Source organism: Ambystoma mexicanum, chromosome 3p (genome assembly GCF_040938575.1).
Source record: "Ambystoma mexicanum isolate Mex_15411 chromosome 3p, UKY_AmexF1_1, whole genome shotgun sequence".
Taxonomy (NCBI): domain Eukaryota; kingdom Metazoa; phylum Chordata; class Amphibia; order Caudata; family Ambystomatidae; genus Ambystoma; species Ambystoma mexicanum.
The window spans coordinates 24,008,875-24,031,515 of record NC_090925.1 but is presented as its reverse complement, the minus strand read 5'-3'; the positions used below and the strand labels follow the sequence as shown (position 1 = coordinate 24,031,515).

The window sequence follows — 22,641 nt, the reverse complement described above, 5'->3', positions numbered from 1 at the left end:
AGGGCATATTCAAAAGCCTGGTCTGCACGTCAGAGGCAAAACCAGACTTCCTCAACCACGCATGCCTGCGGATTGTGGTACTTGCCGCCATGGCCCTGCTGATACTGTCAGCAGAATCTAGGCCAGTTTGTAGGGTCTCGCACATCGCATCTTTACCATCCCTGATGATGTTTAAAAATGCGTCCCTTTCCTCTCCTTCTTGGAGGCAGTCAGCCGCTGATGAAGCGCACTCCCAAAGGGTGTGGCTGAATCTAGCGAGCGTACAGGTCGCGTTAATAGACTTTAACGCCATGCTACAGGCAGAAAAAACCTTCTTAGCCATGGCATCATACTTTTTGTCATCCCTATCCTGCGGAGCAGTGGGGTATGCAGATGTGCTGCCTGATGAGGTTGCAGCCTGTACAACCAAGCTCTCAGGAGTAGGGTGTTTTGACAAATATTCAGGGTCAGAACTAGCCACCCTGTATTTTGTTGACAGTTTTTTATTTACTGCCGGGATAATTTCTGGCGTTTCCCAGTTTGTCAAAATCCTTCTCTGTAGAGCAGAGTGAAATGGAACCACAGGATCCTCCTGTGGGCCCTTGTCCAGTATGTCAGTGAGGTCATCCTGCTGAAAGGCAGGAGAAGGTGCAGACCAACCCATAAATTCTATGATTCTAGACATCAGAGCTCTATATGGAGTCTCCGCATGTTCTCCTGGGTCTGGTTTGATAAATTCTGCTTCAGGAGAAGTGTCCAAGCCACTAGCTTCCTGAAGTGCATCCTGAAGATTTTTTAATCTTCCTTCCTCAGAGGCGAAAGTCTCTGGCTCTGGTGATGTGGTCCTCTGTAAATCAATATCTTGGTCTGAATCCTCCCTTTCCTCAAAAATCGAGGTTAAAGGGGGATACATTGGTTTTTGGAATGGTATAAACCCCATTTCCAATGCAGAAGGAGCCATCATCACAGGCCTTGAAAACGTCGATGTCGTCGACACCGACGTGAAAGTACTCGAAGGCGCCGTGAAAAGCGTCGAGAAATGTGTACTAGGCCTCGAAGAACTCGAAAGGATCGGAGTCCTGCTCGAGAACGACGTCGACGTTCTCGGCGTCGAGTCGGAGGTCTTTTGTCTAACCGTTGGCTGTGGAGTAGCCGTGGTTCTTTCCTTCACCGGCGTCGATATCGGCGTCGACGTCGGCGTCGACTCGATCGACTGATGCGCCGATGAATCCTTCGACAACGGCGTCGATGGCGCCGACCTCTGTTTCGAAGGAGTTTTCGACGATGGCGTCGATGATGCTTTATCTCCCGATGGCTCGAGGCGCTTTCGGGTTGACTTTTCCGCCGGGTACTGCGACTCGCGGCGTTTAGATTTTTTGGGTTTTTTACCCGGGGTATCACCCTCAGCTGTCTTCGAGGGGGACGAGGCCGCTTTCTCGAAGACGCTTAGCATCTTTTCCCTGAATTCCTCCCACTCAGCTTGCGAGCTGCGTTTTGTGGGGCAATGAACTCTCTCAGGAGAACTCGACGAAGATGACGAAGGGGATCTCCTACGTCTCTTCTTCGAGTGTCTCGATGTCGACGAGTGGTGGGAGCCACTTCGTGATCTAGATCGAGAGTGTTTTTTATGGTGAGGAGACGAACGTCTCGACTCTACCGAAGAAGCTTTCGAGGAAGTTAAAGTTGACCTACCTCTCTCGAGCTTCCCCCTACGCTCCTTCAAGGCTTTCGCCGTCATGGAAAGGCATTCCTCACACTCCGAACTCTGGTGCGTGATTCCCAGACACCACAAACAGACCCTGTGAGGGTCCGTCAACGACATTTTCTTCCCGCAGTCTCGGCACTTTTTGAAACCGGACCGAGGGGTCGTCGGGTCGGAGGAGGATGCCATCGATATCGAGGTAAATAGTAGTTATTATATACGTTATCTTGTACGAGAACTGAGCAACGGTGTTCCGAGGCACAACGAAGCGCGGAAAAACGGAACTGAGCAACGGACGCTGCGCGCGGCCTTTATAGGCAGGATGACGTCGACGTCGGCACGGAGGCCGTCGAGGGTCATCGACTCGGCGATCATCGACGCGCAGCGCCCTCTGGCGAAAAAATTTTCCGAGGCCAGCAAAGCTGAAGGATTTCTATCTAAGATAAGGAATACGTCGGAGGACACAATCCCTTCGAAAAGTTACTTCTTACCTTGTAACGTTCTTTCGACTGGATGTTCCTCCGACGTATTCCTTATCTTTGATAATACGTTTCCAGCTTGCTGGCCTTGGAAATTTTTTTCTGTAGAGGGCGCTGCGCGTCGCCGTCCGCCGAGTCGATGTCCCTCGACGGCCACCGTATCGGCGCCGACGTCACCATGCCCATAAATAGCCACGCGCTGCGTCCGTTGTTCAGTTCCGTTTTGTAGCATAAGAAAAGTCATGCTTGAATTGGTTATTGACCTTGAAGGAGCGTGAGCTGCAACCACAAGGGAAGTATCACTGCGGGGATGGATGGGAGGGGCGATAAGGAATACGTCGGAGGAACATCCCGTCGAAAGAACGTTACAAGGTAAGAAGTAACTTGTTCTTGAAAGGGATTGTGTCCTCCGACGTATTCCTTATCTTTGATAGACTCCCATAGCAGTGGCATGTAATTGGAGGTGGGAGTGATAGTGTTATGTATCCCTTTAGGGATGGACCGAATGTAATACGGCCTTGCCAAATCTGGTCTCATTTTGAGAATTTATGTGCGGACGACCATGTGGCAGCCGCATATATGTCCCGGACCTGTACTCCTCTTTGGAGGGCCGAAGAGGCTGCGATACCCCTGGTTGAATGAGCCCTGAGATTTTGGGGTGGCTCTTTCCCTGCTAGTTTATAACATTCCAGGATGGCCAAAATAATCCACCTGGAGATGGTTTGTTTTGTTATGGGTAGTCCCAACTTGTGACCTGAGTATCCTACAAACAGTTGGTCTGCTTGCCTGATCCTAGCGATTCTGCTGATGTAAAAGCTGAGAGCTCGCCTAGGGTCCAGCCTATGTAGCCTTTCTTCCTCTTTCCCCGGATGGGGAGGAGGAGGGTAGAACGAAGGTAAGGTAATTTTCTGAGTAATATGAAATTCAGAAACCACCTTTGGGAGGAAATTAGGCTTCACCTGTAGGACAACTTTGTCCTTGTGGAAGATTGTATGTGGGGGTTTACAGGAGAGAGCTTGTAGCTCGCTCACCCTCCTAGCAGATGTTAGTGCTACCAATAGGACAGTTTTAAGCGTGAGAAATCTCAGCGCGCAAGAGTGAAGTGGTTCGAATGGAGTGCCCATTAAGAAGTTTAAGACTAAATTTAAGTCCCATAAGGGAACCTGGAATGGTTTTGGAGGGTAAACATTAGTTAGTCCCTTGAGAAATTGTATCACTAGAGGAAGTTTGAAATACGATGGTTCCTCCGCAGTGCGCTTGAAGATAGAAAGCGCTGCGAGATAGCCTTTTACACTGCCCACTTGAAGGCCTGAGTTTGCCAAGTAGAGTAGAAACGATAACACCGTTGGTGTACCACATGAAAAAGGGTTGATATTCTCTTCCCTACACCAGCTGCAAAATTTGTTCCAACGGCAGCGGTATAAAGACTTTGTTGCAGGTCTTCTGGCCGAAAGCAACACCTCCATGATGTCATCAGGGAGATCCCAATCCTTGTACCACAACCTTTCAGAAGCCAAGCGTGAAGTTTGAGGGTTCTGGTGTCTGGATGGAGAACCTGACCTTCCTTCTGCGAGAGAAGATTCTCTTTGAGTGGAAGACGGATTGGAGGACAGATGGACATGTCTAGAAGGTCCGGGTACCACATTAGGATCATGGTCTTCCGGAATCTTCTCAACCTCCTGATCATTTGAGGAATAACAGGGACTGGAGGGAACGCGTAAAGGAGTGGAAACTCCCAGTCCACTACGAACACATCTCCTAGAGCTCCTCTCGGGGGAAATTCCCTTGAACAGAACAGATTGCACTACTTGTTGTTGCTTGTTGTGAACAGATCCACCTGAGGGGTTCCCCAAAGGGTGAAGATCTCTTGAAGGACTTCCTGAGCTAGCTCCCACTCGTGGGAGACTGTGCTCTGCCCCCTCAGAGCGTCCGCTGTCAAGTGCTTCTCTCCGGCTAGGTGGACAGCCGATAGAGAGATTCCTTCTTGGATTGCCCAAAACCAGAGCTGCATCGCCTCTCTGCACATAGGTAGTGATCCTACACCTCCTCTTTTGTTGAGGTAATGCATGGCCACTGTGTTGTCCGTCATTATCAGGACATTATTTCCTTGTACAGATGGCAGAAAAGCCTTCAGCGCAAGTCTGATGGCCCTCAGCTCTAACAGGTTGATATGTAGTCTGGACTCCGATGGAGACCAACGACCGTTGATGGTCAAGTCGTTGGCGTGGGCTCCCCACCCCGTGAGTGAGTCATCCGTGACTACTGTTATCTCCGGCCAAGGTTGCCAAAACTGCTATCCTTTCAGAATGTTCTCCTGACAGGCCCACCACTGAAGGTCTCGAGCCACCCTGTCGGGAACCTGAAGAAGATCTGCCATTCTCCCTGAGAATTGTGACCACTGAGTTCTCAGTGCCCACTGGAGAGATCTCATTCTCAGGCGAGCCTCTGGCACTAGGAAAATGCAGGATGCCATGAGGCCTAGCAACCTCAAAAAGTCGAAGGCTGGGAGACGTTGGGCATTTTGAAACTTGGTGACCATCTGTAGAATATCTTGAGCCCTCACCTCTGGTGGCGAGGCTTTTCCCAGGGAAGTGTCCAGGATCGCTCCGATGAACTGGAGTCTCTGCAATGGTATCATTTGTGACTTCTTTAAATTGAGGGAGAAGCCCAGCCTGTGAAGGCAGTGGCAAACGATCTAGCTGGATCTGAGCTTGTTCCGAAGATACAGCTCTGATCAACCAATCGTCCAGGTAGGGGTAGACGTGAATCCCTTCCCTCCTTAGACTTGCAGCCACTACCGACATTAACTTGGTGAAGACCCTCGGGCGGAGGTCAGCCCAAATGGCAGCACTCAAAATTGATAATGAGAGTTGCCAAATGCGAACCTCAGGTATTTCCTGTGTTTGAGATGGATTGGCACATGGAAATAAGCGTCCTGAAGGTCCAGAGATACCAACCAGTCCTGGAACTGAAGGGCCTGAAGGATCTGAGAGAGAGTTGCCATCTTGAATTTGTCTTTCCTGAGGAATTTGTTCAATTCTCGCAAGTCCAAGATGGGTCTCAGTCCTCCGTCTTTCTTTGGTATGAGAAAGTAAGGTGAATACCAGCCCTTGTTCCTCTCCGCTACAGGTACCGGTTCTATGGCACCTTTCTCTAGCAGGTCTAACATTTCCTGCAAGAGGAGCGGATCTGGAGCTTTTTGAGAGCTGATCCCCGGTGGATGACTCTGAGGTATGCGTAGGAGAGGCAGGCAGTAACCTTGTGCAACTGTCTCCAATGCCCAAGCATCTGACGTGATAGCCTGCCATTCCGCCAGATGTTGAGTTAACCTGCCTCCTACAGGTGTCTTGTGAGGGAAGTCCTCAGAGTGGTTTTGGGGCGGCTGATGCAGATGCCGATGGTAAAGAGGCACCTGCTGTTGCTGCGGCTTTTGAATATCTACCCCGTCCACCTCGGGTAGTTCTTCTTTGTCCCCTTTGAGCCGGTCGTCCTCTACCTCTTCCGAATGCGGAGTAGAAGCGAAAGGACTTGCCTCTCGCAGAGATTCCTGTGGGACGAAAATGTGTCTGACGGATTGCAGCGCCTAGGGATTTTGCTGCTGCCTTTGATGTTTGCAGTTTTTCTAAACTGTCATCCGCCTTTTTCCCAAACAAAGAAGAGCCATCAAATGGCATGTTCAAGAGCCTGGCTTGCACATCTGGGGCAAAACCAGACTTTCTCAACCAAGCAAATCTCCTGGTTGTTGTACTTGCCGCCATTTCTCTGCTGATACTGTCAGCCGAAACAATGCCCGTCTGGAGGGATTCGCACATAGCGTCTTTACCGTCCTTTATGATATTTAGGAACGCCTCTCTTTCTTCTCCCTCCGGGATGCAGTCAGCCGCTGTAGAAGCACACTCCCAAAGTGTATGGCTAAATCTAGCAAGGGTGCAAGTAGCATTAATAGATTTTAACGCCATGCTACATGCCGAAAAGACTTTCTTAGCCATAGCATCGTATTTTTTATCGTCCCTGTCCTGTGGGACGGTAGGGTAAGCAGTCTTGATGTCAGTAGAAGATGCTGCCTGTACCACCAGACTTTCTGGAGATGGGTGTTTGGACAAAAACTCAGGGTCTGCAGAAGATACCCTGTATTTAGTAGACAGTTTTTTATTTACCGCCGGGACGACATCTGGGGTTTCCCAGTTCGTCATTATTTTTCTTTGAAGAGCTTTATGAAAAGGTACTACAGGATCCTCCTGTGGACCTTTATCAAGAATATCCGTGAGGTCATCCTGTTGGAAAGCCTGTAAAGGTGTTGACCACCCCATAAATTCTGTAATCCTGGCCATTAAGGCTCTATAAGGGGTTTCAGCATGCTCCCCCGGGTCTGGCCTAGCGAACTCCACCTCTGGGGAAGAGTCTAAACCACTTGCCTCATGTAAGGAATCATGGAGTTCCTTTAATCTGCGTTCCTCTGAGGATAACTCCTCTTGAACTGGGGTTGCAGATCCCTGCAACTCAAATGTCTCTTCTTGGTCAGACAGTTCTCCCTCTTCCATAATTGAGGACATTGTTCTCAATTGGTCTGAACTCACAAAGGGTGAGAAACCCATCGCCAAGGCAGAGGTTGCCAAACTTGTCGTAATCGTCATCGACGCCGACGTCGAAGGCTTCGAACGTGGCGTCGAAAACAAAGGTGGAGGCCTCGAGGTCCTCGATAGAATCGGAATTCTGCTTGAGGATATCGACAATCTGGACGACATTGTCATCGAAGACCTGGGAATAGCCACTGGGTGCGCTGCAACCGTGACTTTCCTTGGCGTCGACGCTGGTGTTGAGGATGGCGTCGACTCGACAGACCCGTGTGTCGAAGGTACCTTCGACAACGGCGTCGACAACACCGACCTCGGCGTCGACGGAACCTTCGTCGACGGCGTCGACGGAACCTTCGAAGAAGGATTCGAGGTCTTTGCTTTACTCGAGGGTTTGTGACGCGCTCGAGAAGCTTCCTTGGCCGGGTGCTGCGACTCGCGGCGTTTTGGACCTTCGGGTCTTTCGACCAGAGCATCGCTCTCGGCAGTCTTCGAGGAGGTCGAGGCCGCTTTCTCGAAGACGATCATCATATTTTTTCGGAATTCCTCCCATTCAGGCCGGGAACTATGTTTCGTGGGGCAAGGGATTCTCTTAGGTGAAACAGAGGAAGAGGAGGACGAAGAAGGGGATCTTCAGCGTCTCCTTTTCGAGTGCTGCGATCTCGAGGAGTGATGGGACCCACTTTGAGACCTGGAGCGCGAATGGTGACGAGGAGACGAATGTCTCGACTTCGTCGAGGAAGAAGAAGCTTTAGAAGTCTTACCTTTTTCCAGCTTCCCCCTACGCTCCTTCAGGGCCTTAGCTGTCATGGACATACAGTCCTTGCACTCCGAACAATGGTGTTCAGCTCCCAAACACCACAGACAGACCCTGTGAGGGTCCGTCAGCGACATCTTTTTTCCACAGTCTCGGCATTTTTTAAAACCGGACAGAGGGGTCGTCGGTTCAGACGAGGAAGCCATCGAGTATGGCTCGAATATCTCGAGGAAAATGGAATAATATTCTTTGAAACTGAGCAACGATATTCCGAGGCACTGAGTAAGCGTGGAAAACGGAACTGAGCAACGGACGCTGCGCGCGGCCTTTATAGGCAGGATGATGTCGACGTCGATACGGCGGCTGTCGAGGGACATCGACTCGGCGGACGTCGACGCGCTGCGCCCTCTAGAGAGAAAAAATTTCCGAGGCCAGCAAAGCTGGAAAGAGATATCTAATATAAGGAATACGTCGGAGGACACAATCCCTTCGAATAAACAGTCTTTTCGGTCTTACGGAAGGGGACAGGCTTAGCTATTATCAATTGCGGCATTGGGTTGTAAATCCCCTTAATAAATCAGCTGCAGGTAGACAACTTACGGCATTTGAAAAATATATAACAGCTCAAAGTAGGACATTTACATCTAATTTCTGCATGTTATGCATTGATAGCTGAAGGACGTCCACAGGAGAGGTTGGCTTACATGGACAAGTGGAAACGTACCCTGTATCAACATATATTAGAGGAGTGGGAGGTTTTATGGGGTAACATCCTGAAGCTTACTCGATCCATCCAACTTAGGGAGATGTGGTATAAAACCCTCACTCAATGGCACTATACTCCGGTGAGGCTTAGATCCATGTATCCAGAGACAACCCAGGATTGCTGGCGGAGATGAAAGGGCAAGGGGGATTGCCACCATATATGGTGGTCTTGTTTGGCCTTGAAAGCATTTTGGGGTCAAGTATGCTCGACAACGCAGGTGGTGGTAGGGACAGACACTGATGGGGGTTGCTGAATGGCTTCTGGGCCTTTGGACAAAGGATATGGCACCAAAAGGAAAGGCGCGTTTCAAGACATGCATGGTTTTGATTTTGGCAGCCTTACTGGTGATAGCCCAGAACTGGAAGCAGGAGACCATTCCTACCCACTATGAATGGCTACATGAAATGTAGCATATTTTGGCTATGGAATGGGTTACCCATACTATTCAAGGGGACAACCAACAATTCAGAACAGATTGGGTAGTATTGTTGCAATATTTGAGGAATGATTATCGGATTCAAATGTGCCAGCAGAACATTCGAATTTTGGAAGTTGCTTAACGGTTTTCAAACCAACGATAAAAACTGAACACCTGTTTGTATATTTTGTATGTTAAGGTGGAGCAGCTCTGGGATAGGGGGGTTTGGGGGAAAAGAGGGAGGGTGCTAGGGGTATTGTTTTCTAGTTTAAATATGCAAAATGCCAATAAAAAAACATGTAAAATAAAAAACAGACTGAGGTGGAAGTAGATGGTCCTTTATGAACGACATAGGCCCAATTGTGACAGGGAGGCTGAAAATATATTCTGGGAGTCCCCAAAGACCATCATGGGCATTGAGTGTAAACAGTGGTGCAGACCACAGTAGCATATTTTGTTTCTCACGCATAACCCGCCATACTTACCATTAAAGCCTCAATGATTGTAAAGTTATCGTTGATGACTTTGGCCAGAGGAGCCAGGCAGTTAGTGGTGCAGGACGCATTGCTGGGGAGATAGAAAGCATTCAACATGAGAAGACACAACCAAAGCATCCTGCGCCACAATGTTCCAAAGAGCAGTCTATGCATCTAAAGAAATACCTGACCACTTTGAGAGAATTGTCATATTTCTCATGATTCACGCCCATCACAAACATGGGAGCATCAGATGACGGGGCCGAAATGATCACACGCTTGGCACCACCCGCAAGATGAGCCTAGAGAGAAAAACAGTTCATTCTCATAGCACAAACCTGAATACACTTATTACAAACTGTTGTTTTAAAGAACAATGTGATATTGGGAGAAAACAGAACCAGCACCCTGTCACCGCTGCAACTCACAAGTTAAAATCCATCTTTTGGAGCTGGTCATGCATCGCCGTGATGAAGCTTGCACCCGAGGTTTGGTAGCTTTGATCATGGTTACTATCTCAAATTATTCACAGGAGAAATGCAAAGTGCTCCTCATAAAACAACACTTTACACAGACACTCACATTCCTCATACTTTTCATATTTGTGGATGAACCGGATGGTAACCCAATTTCAAGTCAATTAATGAAAATGTTTGATCTTTCAGTTCCGAAATTACTGACAAGGGAACCTTTTCTGTCACTATATTACTGTTCAGTCCTCTTAAATCTAGCATTACCTCACTAATCAATTGGGGTTATGCAATACTACTAGTACTGGGCAGACCCCATCTGAGGCATCATTTTTATCAATGATTTATTCCTTCTCCATTCGTTTAGCTCAGATGGTACCTCCTCCATGAGTTCCAAAGGTACCCTATGGACACCTATTGAAACCGGTGTGGCACCTTTCTTCAACTTAACAAGGTGTGAAAACTATGAGACACCCACTTCTTTGAAAAATACCTCTGGAACCATGCAATTATGTTGTCAGTCACCATTTTTCTCCCTTACCACTGTCTCCTGCAATCATCAACATCTTTTCGATGGGTTTAGTTGAATGCGCAGCTCTGCGTCATCATCCCATGACCACTGAGGTTCTGCTAGACTTGCTGCGCAATCCTTGATGCCGCCACGTGTCTCCGTTTGTTGGGTGCTATGCTGCAATCTTTGAACATGCAGCACCTGCAGTGGTGCTGCCTTGCGGGCCCTAATGATTATTAGCTGCCGGTCGGCCTGCCCCACTCCATCATGGCCGCCAGCACCTTTGTTCTTCAGGCACAGGAGTGCCTCTGCCTGGCTCGCACTGTGGCAGTGGCGATTGGCCTGCTTTAACTTCATCTTGCCAATCAGCAGCCGACAGGCCGGACAGCCGGCTCTTCCAACTAAGACCCTCATCAAAGGCCCCAGTCTGACCCAGTCCTATCCTGGCTGGACCGTTGGACCCCCTCTTTCTTCTCTCTCTTCTCGACTCCTCCTAGTATTCACCTAGTCCGGGGGCTTTCAGTGACTTCCCGGCTTGACATTCAAGATCGTTTGGCACCCAGCGAATTGAATTCATTCATGATTTGGCAGCTCCTAGCTCTTTAAAATGACATTACTTTACATCTTTACCACTCTTCGCTTTCATGTATTGTTATACCTGTGCTTACATTAGATTCTAGGTGATTACTGGTTGTGCCTATCCTGTCGCCCTCCCCCACCCCATTAACCTCTATTGTTTCTGCACTTACTTGTTTTGTCTTACCCCAAACCCCCATTCCCTCTCTCCCTCTTTTTTGTTTAAGCTCTTGCATAGTGTAACGACCGTCAGACACATGCATTAATTATTGTCCTGTTTAACAGTTTGTTTTCCCCATGTCTGATGTTGTACCTCTAAACGCATTGCACTTGCCCATTCTAAATGTACCAATGACTAGTAAGAATGTTCAAACACTTTATTCCCTCACTGCGTTAAAGCGCTTTGAAGCGCTTGTTGCTAAGTGTATAGGCGCTTTATAAATGATCAATAAATAAAAGGAGGCAACCCTCGTTACTCGTATCACAGACGTATGTTTCAGGTAGCGTCAAATTCACCAAATCCTTCTATTGCAATTTCTCCATATGCACTAGCTTCAATTTCTGTCTCCAGAAATGTTCAACTTTGCAAGTCCTTTCTCCATGTTAGCTCATCTATTAGCATAAAGTCAGCACCCCGATCTACCAGTACTCTTGTCATGATGTTATTGACTTTTGAGTGTAACATACGGTTTTTGTTTCTTGCCACCAAAGGCACCTATCGCAAGAAAGTTCCCCATTGCTATCTCAGATGTCGTTGAGCATTCATTGTCACTTGTGCCACCTTCTCAGATATTTCTAATATTGCCTAGTATCCAACAACGAGTTTGATAACCTTTGCGCCCACAGTTACAGCAAATGACATCCCAAGCATAACATTCTAAGTCATTCACTAGATGAGGCTTCGACCCACACCTGAAACATCTTCCTATGATTTTCTCATGAATTCATTTTGATGCTACCTGATACTTTGTACTTTGCCTATTTATGCTAGTATTCGGATTCATTTTTTATTTCACTTTCATGCTCAATGTTACCATGTTTACCTCTGTTATTGTTTCAGTAGGCCTTCTTTCCAATTCATGAGGCCAGGTTTCCTAAAATCAAGTTCTTTTGCTAGTTGGTGGGTCTCTTCCAGTGAGGGATCTGTTTTACACCATAATTCTTCAGGAACCTTGATCCCTCGAAAGGACCGGGAGGACCGATCTAACTAATTTAGGGGGATGGGTGTATGGAGGAAAGAACAAGTTACTTACCGTGGTGACTAACATACTCCTAGTCCATAGTCCTCTTATCTTCATACTTGTGGGATATTCCATCCTTCGGGACAGGATGGAGCATTATTTGGTAGCTTCCAAAAACGTTGGGCGTGTATGGCTCTAGTATGACTCTGTATGGCTGTAGCCACACCTTCCTGAACCCGCCCAGCATATCGTCCTTTGTGATCGCCACCGTCGGTAGACACATTAGCAACTACTTTTTTAGGGGCGGGTGTAACGCTCACCTGATTCCCGCAGAGGCGCCGGTCTTGACTGGGTGAATGCCGTATCTTCAAAGGTGATGTGTAACACACGGTTGGCTCTTTGGGCTGGACCTCTGTGCACTGTATGTCTGACTCGAAGAGTAATATGTCTGCAAATAGAAAATATGGGATTAATGAACTGGGGTTATTGGGTGCCTCTCTCCTCTTCTCTTTCTCTTCTCCTGTAGAACCCCAAAGGTTAACACCCTCACCTTAGGTAAGTGAACGCCGAGCTCTCCATCTGCCTCGGGGCAGGGTGCCGTAACCAGTTTCTTCACTGGATAAGGGTGCAGGCCTCTTGACCTCAGAGGACTGCTGTCCGTCGTTAACTGCACGAACGGTAAGTTCTGGGCACTTCAAATGTCTTAAAAGTCTTTTGTAATGATATCTCTTGTTTTGCAGGGTTCCGGCGATGGCGGATGGCGGGCTGATGAGAGTTGAGGATCGAACCCGCGTGAGGAATAGAAGCGCCTGGAAGCACGTAAGTAAGCGCTTGTAGCCTGCTTCACGATGCGCACTAACTGTCCCTTTTATCTTGCAGGTACAAGTTCGGAGCTTTAGAGAAGCTGAAGGGTGCTGGAATACCCACTGGATTCGGCGTGGGAAGGAGTAATGGCACGTGAGTAATAAAGTTGCCCAATGTCTTTAAACGCACCTTCTTTTGTCTTTCAGATGCGGGATGCAGCGCCGAAGGCCTCCGGAGCGTGCGAAGAGCTGGTAAGCTTTTGTCTTTCAGATGCCGGAATGCAGTGCGAAGACCTCCGGAGCATGCGAAGAGTAGGTAAGCCTTTGTCTTTCAGATGCCGGAATGCAGCGCGAGGCGTTGGTGACAGCCGATGGACCAGGTAAGAGATGCGCTGCCACTGAAGACCGTAGTGCTAACCTGTTCTTTCTTTGTCTTTACAGGTGCTGCTGAAGACTGGATTCCAGGATGGTAAGCCTTTGTTCCCTTAGGCCCAGGATCAGAAGCAGAAGACACGATGAGCATTCTGCTGCAGAGAATGCAGAATAACGCAAAGCAAGATTCATCCATCGGGTGTGGTTTAAATAGCCTCCTGTAGTGCTTAGGTGTCTCCTTCCACAGCCACGCCTAGGTAAGAAAAGAGTTCCTGCTTTCCAGAAGAGTTCCAGTGTTCTGAACCTAGGGAGTGGCTCCTGCCCCACCCAACAGGAAAAGTAGTCCCAAACAGAAGAGGATCAGGGGTTCAACTGGCAGGTAAGTAAGCAGCATGGTCTGCTGCAGGTAAGTCCACCCAAGCATTATGATCCCAGCGCTTCCAGCGCTGGGACTGGGCATATTTATGAGCCTGGTGCCACTGGCGCCAGGACAGGGTCCAAAAGGTCCCAATTGGGACTGGCTGGCACTCGGAACCGGGGTTATGGGTCTGCTTCCAAGAGAGTCGGGCAAGTCCTGATCTTTTGGAAGCAGAGATCATGACAGCGGGCGTATGGAGGAAAGGGGACTATGGACTAAGAGAACGTTAGTCACTAAGGTGAGAAACTTTTTCATACTCCTCAGTCCGGTCCCCTTTCCTCCATACTGTGGGAGATTCCCAAGCACTGATGTATAGAAAATAGATTACACTATGGACTTCCTTTGCAAACTTGGTCGCATGGAGCCAAGCTTGATGGGTGACATCAATGCCAATCATAAGACTGCGTGCTGATTTATTTATATGATGGGCTGCGGCTTCTAATAAATCTTGAGCCAGAAATCTGGCATCTGATAAACTGGTCTTGAAATGGTCAAGTTTGTCTTGGGGAATGGACTGTTCGAACTCCAAGAGCTCCTCCCACATTCCAGGACAGATTCTGAATTTGCCTGACGGAGTTGGAGGGCTGCAATTGCAAACACTTTCTTCCAATAACCCACTAAAATATTGTCTTCCTTTGATAAGACTTGAGATGCTGAAGAAGATGCCAAAGACTTTTAGTGGAGGGTATTCGCTGCCACCACCGTAGAAGATAGAAGTGGGCATGTTAGAGGAATTTCTTCAGACGCTTTTTGTTTGTGTTGGCACAAGTGCGGTTTTTCCCACACCTTTGCCTCAGCCAAGATATCCTTCTGAATGAAAATCCCTGAACGATCCAGTGCTTTTAAAGTAATTGCCCTGACAAAAACCCCCCCTGACGGGTAGGAGGTCGGGTGTTGGGATATCCAAATAAGACATGAGATCAATCACCCGGTTATGAAAAGCCCTGATTGATGAAGCGGGCCCTCCTTTTCCTCATACACATCTGCCACATCCTTATCGCCTGGACTTTCAGCAGGAGGCAGTAGGCACGCACATGCGGCACAGGTTAGGGAGGCCGCGCCACCGGTGGTTGAGGAAGACCAGGAGGAGACAGTACTTCCACTGGCTTTGGAGGATCCTGTGACCTGGAAAAACCTACTGAAATAGGTATTTGAAGTAGGTCTTCATTGGGTCTGAATGCAATCCTCTGAAGATTACCTTGGCTGCGGAGTTGGTATCGGTCTGTGAAACTGATTCTGTCTCCATGATTCAGTTGACACTGGCTGCCAAGAGGTTCCCCCCAACCACAGATTCATGTAGTGTAATGGTGCTGAGGTAGGAGGAACAGAAACCTTTGGTGGCAATGGCATTCTCGTATGCAGAGTCCAATCCACTCTTGGACGGTAAAGGTCTCTCCCCAAAGATGCAGACAAAAAAGACTTGTTCTGGCATCAGAGCTTGTCGCTGAAAGCGCAGACAAAATGGCCGACGTCGTTGACACCTGAGGAGCCACCATTTTGAGGCTTTCTGTTGTAATGTGCGTCACAGATTTGTCTGAAGCCATGGTGGTTTTGGCTGTCATTTTAGGCACTTTCAATCATTATTAGCCCTTTTTAAGGGATACTTGAATAAATCAGTGTGGCTGATACTATAGTTTAGCCCCTTTGAGGGGAACTTCAGACGATAATCTGGTTTTACTAGCCCCAGAACGGGGATCCTCAGCATTACTGGTAAACGTCTTAGCCCCCTTGTGGGGAACATCGGAGGTGACCACAGTACTTTTAGCCCTCCCTGGGGGGAACCTCGGAGGGGCCTCCGGTATCCAGTTTAGGCCCTGAGTAGGGCACTTCAGGGCGAGCACTGTTTATGCAAGAGTCCCGATGACTCCTCCCTGAACTGGATGAGCTGGGGAGTGCTCTGAAATAAAGGGTACTCACTGGGCAGTTTCTTGGAGATGGAGATGGACCAGAGGAACGCTGTGGAAGACCTCCTTCCAACTGAAGAGTCTTCTTTCAAATGCCTGGACCGAGAGGGAATCACAATAGAAGCACAAATTCCACTGATGATCTGGGCCTAGACACCTGAGGGAATGATTGTGAGGGTCCGCCGTCGCTGCCTATTGACGTCCACAGGTGACCCACAACATGAAGCCCTTACGCTCTGGCACAGACGGAGGAAAGGAAAGTGACAGCGGAACTGAGGCGGGAAGATAAATTGAAGTACAAGAAGCAGGGTGAAAGGAACAAGTTACTTACCTGTAACACTTGTTCTCCAGCATGTCTTGCATAGATTCACATGCTCATAAATATTCCCTGTTATCAGGCTGGGAATCCTCAGTACATTTCAAGCTAAAAAACTGCTTGTCTCCTCTATAGCCTATCAGTATCACATTGGGCCATACTGCCCCAGCCAATGACACTCTTCCTCCTAAGCTCCATCCCTGGTGTTAGGCAGAAACCAGTGCAGTTCCCTCTGGGACCACTGCAAAAGATTTAAGACTACAGGTGGTTGGCAGTAAACCCACTTGGTAGCAGTCTGTACCACCCAGATTTACCTGGTAGCTGGGGCTGAGCAGTCAGACTTCTCTCAAGAAGAGTTAGACAGTGTACAGAGTATTCACAATAGGTCAAAAGAACACTGTAGAACAAGCAAACACTGACCAGAGCTTGGTGTAAAAGAGATATAATTATTTATTTTAAAAAACATCTAGAAAACACACTGGCACTAATATCAAGCAGTTCAAAAACACGGTCACTAAAAGATATACTTTCCCTTCAACGATTAGTTAGACAAGTCTTAAGTAAAGCAACACTTATTTTCAGACAGCAGTGAGCGCTTAACGAAGATGGCACTCTAATCAATCGGTTTAAAAGGGAGAGAAAGGCAGAGCAAAGATAGAAACAGATCCCAACACTTTCGGAAGAACACAGTAGGAGAAGAAGGCAGGTTAAAACCGTAAAGTCAAAGTTAACAAGGCCGGACCCACTTTAAGAGGCTCCGGTCGAAATGTGTCCAAGGTCACACGGTTCAAAGTGCCCAAAAGTCTTGCAATAAGTTCAGAAAGAGTTGGACCAAAAAGAAAGGGACCAGTTAGATGGTCAAGGCGGCCAGCCCAGTCCAGAAGGTTAAGGGATTATTGTTAACTTGCAGCAATCTTTAGAAAGGGAGGCCTGGCGGACATGGTACCTTGAAATGGTGAGAACGCTCCAGCGGGGCAGTTGTTCCTGGCAGCGGGTGCAAGTCGGTGCTTCGTCTGGGGGAAGAGGATCTCGTCGGGGAGGAAAGCAGGAGTCCATTGCACTGCCAGGGAAGAAACCAGCCGCAGAGTTCTCAATTAAAAGGAGCGGTCCTTTTATTCGCGGTCCAGTGGTAAGTGGCTATCCAGTTGCCGGGGTGTTTGGCACGGGCAATTCGACCACAAGACATCCTGGGATGCGAGAAAGGAAGGTGAACTGGTTGTGCCCACCAGTCAGGGGAAGAAGACTCTCCAGCCGGGAGATCTCCTCTGTCGTTGGGAAGTGGTGAGTCGCGTCAGCAGGGCTCCACCAGTGGTGTCGTCGTAGCAGGCCGGCTCAGATTTTCCCTCGTCGGATTTTCAGGTCCTGTGGCTACTTCTGAAGTTCCAGTCCCAAAAGCCCTGCTTTTATGCAGCACACCCCCATTCACTCAGCCTAGCTGTCAATCAAAAATGCTAAGTGGTGAGCCGGCCGGCTCACCACTTGGGCCAATCACACAAGAGTGCGACTTGAGTTACCAAGGTAACTCAGTCCAGGGTGCCTAAACCCCCTCCCACACGCCCTGTGGTACCCAGACAGAGTGGCACCACTTTTGGAGGCTTCTGTGGAGAAGCCCGCCAAAAAGTGGAACAAAGGGCTCGACCTTTAGTTTGGAGTTAGAGGCGAACACAAACGCCATTTTAAAACCGAGTTCTGGCAGAAAATACCAACCGGTGAATGAATATTAAATAAATAAACCGGCGGTATGTTAGAGGCTATGTTAAAAAGAATTAGCCTCGAACAATGGGTAAATCATATATTCGCGGTTGAATATAAAAAGTAGTATCCACTGCCACCAGCCAAAACTCGACGAGGGGGGAACGGGACAGTGCCCCCTCGAATAACAGACCCAGGGGCAATCGAATTGCCCCTACCAGTACGTCCACAATATGATGGTTTGTACTGGTTCTGTTAGTAATTTGGGACTAGTGAAGCCAATGGAGACTTTACATGCCCTGGGAGACAGTAGTCAGTCCCAGGGTATGGAGTCTATTGTGGGGGGTCACTATGACACCCCGGTGTTACTGCACAGAGGGTGCTGTGTATCACACATACAAAAAATATATAAGACCCTATGGAGTAAAAGACCCCATAGCCCATGAAACACATTAACATTCAAAGGAACACCATAAATCAGGTCCAAGAGTGGGAAAAAAAGAGTCTCACTCTTGGCAGGAGAAAAAAACAAACTCCAGAAATCCAGCAAAGCTGCTGGGGGACTCACTAGGTTAGGAAATTCAGCCTAAACAGAGAATTCTCCCTAACACCTGGTAGCCATCTCCAGATTTGGTAATGCACGTAAAGTGGCAGTATGAACCAAGAAGAGCCAAAGAGGGGAAGGAAGGAGATGTGAATCCATGCGAGACCCATCTTGGATTACAAGAGTTACAGGTAAATTCATTTTCCAGCATGGGGTCTTGCATGGATTCACATGCTCATGAATACGATTACACAGCAGTACATATACACAACCACGGGAGGAAGCAAGGCTCACAGACGCAATACACTTATCCCTGGAACAGACTCACCTCAAACAAACAGGTTGCACAGCACTGCTTGGTCGACCCGGGTCTCCTCCTGGAATCCCTGTCGAAGCAGTAGAATCTTATGAAAGTGTGAGTAGACCTCCAAGTAGCAGCACTGCAGATTTTGAGCAGGGGAAAACCAGAGAGAAACGTTGTCGCTGCGATGGCCCTGGTGGAACAGGCTATCTGCCGTCCCGGAAGCTGTCTGTTGGCCAGACTATGGCATTGCATGATACAGCATGAGAACCACCTGGAGATCAACGCCTTAGATAGGGCCTTTCCATTTCCCACAGGCACAAAATTGACTTAAAGTTGAGAAGTCTGTCAAAAGTCCTTTGTGCGTGCAACATAAAACCTCAGTGCCCACACAACATCCAGCACATGCAACGCCCTTTCAGCAGGTGAAGGAGGATTTGTGAAGAAAACTGGTAGAACCAAAGGCTCATTTAGATGAAATTCTGATGGTACTTAGACATAAAGGAAGGATGAGTTTGCAGAACCACCTTAACTGAGTAGAACAACAAATATGGAGGTTTACAGGAGAGAGCCTGCAGTTACCCGACCAGTCTGGCCGAGGTGATCACCACCAAGAAGGCGGTCTTCCAAGACGGAAATTTCAGAAGGGCTCGATCAAAGGTTCAAACGGAGTCCCCATTAGTTTAGACAGTACAATGGTGAGCTTCCATGCTGGGGCAGGTCTGAAGAGGCCTTTGAGGAACTCCTTAGCAAGCCTGTCTGACCAGATGGAGTCTGCCTGGAGTCTGGGTGTATCGGGCTATGGCGGCTAGGTGTAACTTGATAGAAGCGTAGGCAAGGTCAGCCTTGGATAGCGAGAACTGGTACGGGAAAAGCTGTGGCGCTCTGAAACGCAACCGAGAAATCTTCTCCGGCCCGCACCACACAGTAAAGCACTTCCACTTGTGTTTGGGGCACTGGCCTTCACCAGAATATTCCTGCATTACAAAGGCAAAGAAGTGCCCAAATTCTAGGGCTGCAGGAGCCAGGCCGTGAGGTTCAGAGACACTGGATCGTGGTGCCGGACTGACCCTCCTTCTCTGGTGAGGAGGTTCTAAAACAGACAGTTTGATGGCTGGAGAAACCGACAGATGGAGAAGGTTGGAGTACCAGATCTGCCTGGGCCACGCAGGGGCAATCAGTATCATCTTGCAGTAACACTGTCTGAGTGTGTTGATCACATGTAGCAACAGCAGATTGGTGGGAATGTTTACAGGAAGAAGCCCTCCAAAGGGAACGATTAGGCGTCCCCCAGATTCCTTGGCTGAGGGAACCTGCTGGCAAATCTCTGGCACTTGGCGTTGGCAACGGTCGCATTTGGGGGTGGCCCCACTCTTTGAAGAGACGAGACACTTGCGCTTGTTGAAGCTCCTATTGGTGGCAGGCGCGCAGCTCCGTGCTGAGAGAGTTTGTGGTGGTGTTTTTGACACCTGCCAGGTGAAATGGCACAAGGAACATGCATTCAGCCCAGCATCAGAGGTTCTGTGCTTCCAAGGATAGAGCAGGGAAGCATGTCCCGCCCTCTTGCCTAATGTAAAACATGGTGGTGGTGTTGTCTGTGAAGACCCATACCACCTTCCCCTGGAGATGAGGCTGAAAAGACCTGAGGACTCAGAAGACTGCCTGTAGTTCTGGGACATTGATGTGTAACTCCTTCCTTTCCGGGAGCCAGAGTCCCCTGGCGTAAGATTGTACTGTGTGGGCTCCTCAACCCTCGAGGGAGGCGTTGGTCGTGATGTTGCTTGATACGCAGGGATGTGAAAGGGAGCACCCCGTGATGGATGTGGGCATACTGACAACCACTGCAGGGCCTGGTGGAATGCCTGATTAAGGTCTATCTTCTCGGTCCAAGTGCTGGTGACTTGCTGCCATCTAACATCCAGAAACTCCTGGAGCGGTCTGATCTGCAGCCTGAAAATGGCAACCAGATGAATGCGGGAGGACATCATCCCCAGCAGGAACTTGATGGACCGGACTGTAGTAACGGAATGGTGTGAACTGAGGTCCCAGACGAACTTGTACCTTCTTCCCCAAGTACCAGCCAAAGAAAGGCAAAGAGAATCTCTGACCAGAAACTGAGACAAAAGGTGAGACAGGATATAGTACCGCCAGACACTCTGCAGCTAGAAGAAAACAGGGGCTTAGTTATACAGAGGGTTAATTATAGAATCATGCAAACGCCCCACTATACATAACATACCTGGTCCGATAATAGTCAAGCCCTAACAAACTGATCCTGCTACATGTTGTCAGCAATCCAGATGAGGCAGGCATAGCCCAAACGGCACCAGGGCTCAAGCTAGGAAGGTAACAATGTTTAATGTATTGGTCTCACCAAAGTTTCAGGAAAAAGAAATTCCATAAGGTCTAACGTCCAAAGTACCAAATTCAGGGATAATCTATAAGAGTTCCAAAGCCAAAAAGTCCAGGTTCACAATCCAAGTTATTCAAAAGCCAGTAAATATCCAGTTCACCAACTGAAGCAGGGGAAAAAAACTGCAGAAATCCAGGAAAATGCCAAAGCCAAAAGTTCAAAAAGCCAGAGGTTCATAAAAAATGCGAAAAGACTAGGGGCCACCCGCAACACAGCTCAGAAGCAAGGCAGTGCTGAGGCGCAGCATCGAAGTAGAGCAGGAATAACTTCCTGCTAAATCACAAGACACATCACATGACATGGCATTGCCACGTGACTGCTTTGTTTTGTGTAGTTGCTGCACATGTTGCCCTGCGTCCCTGGGGTGCCATGGAAACCTCCTGCAGAGTCATCGGGAGAATCGGGGAAAGAAGGAGGACCGCCACGATCGGTGCACAGTGGTTGAGTGCATGACAGAGTGCCATGCGCTATCGCTCGTGGTAGCTGTGGTCATCATGGAGACCGACGCCACGACTGACAGGCCCAATTCCCGCCACCCCAACATGGTGCCGCATCTTGTAACAGGAAAACGTTCAGTGAGCTCTAGTTGTGGCACACAGTGCTGAATGTTGTTCTTGTTTCCGGCTCTCCGGCTTATCACTCGCCGGGTTATGCTGCTCCGTGCATCTCAATGCTCGGAATTACTTTCCCGGCTCAGCACATTCTGAGATCTTGTCTTGTTCCCCTATTCCTGGTTCCATCCGTGTTCCCTGTTCCCTGTGTGCCATCAGCTGGCTGTCATTCCCTTCTTCTCCAGTGTCTTGGTTCCTTCGGGATTCTCCTGTTTCTCCCCCTGGATCTTGGTTCTCTTGCTCATTCCTCCCTTGGTTTTTCTGAACTCTCGTGTCTGGCATTGTTCCTATAAATCTTCTTCAGTCACTTATTGGTCTTGATCTTCACCCACTACAAAATGCTGCAACAGTTTTTTTTTAATCCACCCCCTACGTCCTCTTTTTCGGGGAGGTCCTTTTTCCCTGTGGCTTCCAGAGAGTCACGCCCTTATCTGCATGACACCAGGTCTAAACTGTAGTCTCGACGGGCATCTTCAGGCAAACATCTTCAGGCAAGCCACCAGCAAAGAAGTCCTAGGGGAGCTCTCAATCAGACTGACAGTTTCAGACGCCAAATAACTACTAAACGAGTGCAGATAGATCCCGTTCAGCACATGTTAAGAGGCATGCATGAGTTGGGTACGGAAGTACAGAATCTAAAGGCAAAAAATGCAACACGGTCAGCTAGTGCTGACCAGGGAAGTACTAACCCAAGAAAGTCCTACTGTGGGTTCCTCCTTGGAAAAGTATGATGGTTCACCATGGAAGCTACAGCAGTTTTTGGACTCCTACCTGATACATTTCACCTTTAAGCAGCATTATTTTGCTTCTAACAGAGCTAAATTGGGCTACATAATTTTTTATTTGTCAGATAACGCCCTGACTTGGGCTACGCCTTTGGTTCCTGCTGGAGACCCATTACTGGATGGCTAGGCAACTTTCCTTAGATCATTTAGAGCCATGTCCCCGATGTGGTGTATACGATTCAGGAAAATTAATTGGACTTCCAGCAAGGATCCCAAGATATGTTAACTTACGCTACCAAGTTTAAACAACTAACCAAGGAAGCAAATTGGTCCTCTGATGCATGTTTTACACTCTTTAGGCGTGGTCTCAAAGAGGACTTTAAAGATGAACTAGCCAGAGTCGCCCGACCGCACACCTTTCAAGCCCTTCTTGACACATCCCTGCAGATCGACTTCCATATACAAGAAAGGCAGAGAAGAGGCGGCATCAGACTTCATTCCAAAGGCCCTCTGTAAATGTTACTTCTCTAAACCCTGGACCCTGAGTTTCAACTGAACCTGAACCCATGCATTTAGGAACACTCCGAGGTCCCTTGACCCGAGAAGAAAGAGCTTGCAGAGTCGATCAGGACCTCCTCAAAGCATACAGGGAG

At 48.5% G+C, this 22,641-nt stretch overlaps 1 protein-coding gene across 4 annotated transcripts in view; it reads right to left on the bottom strand.

Moving 5' to 3' along the window:
• Positions 1–22,641, bottom strand: part of LOC138579460 (glyceraldehyde-3-phosphate dehydrogenase-like) — a 1,247,463-nt gene that overhangs the window by 540,034 nt on the left and 684,788 nt on the right. For all 4 annotated transcript variants that reach the window (XM_069649792.1, XM_069649794.1, XM_069649793.1 and 1 more), the window contains 2 exons: positions 9,338–9,453; positions 9,161–9,242 (listed from right to left, as the gene is read on the bottom strand). In XM_069649792.1, the coding sequence (XP_069505893.1) occupies positions 9,161–9,242; positions 9,338–9,453 (198 nt within the window). The remainder of the gene's footprint in view (positions 1–9,160; positions 9,243–9,337; positions 9,454–22,641) is intronic.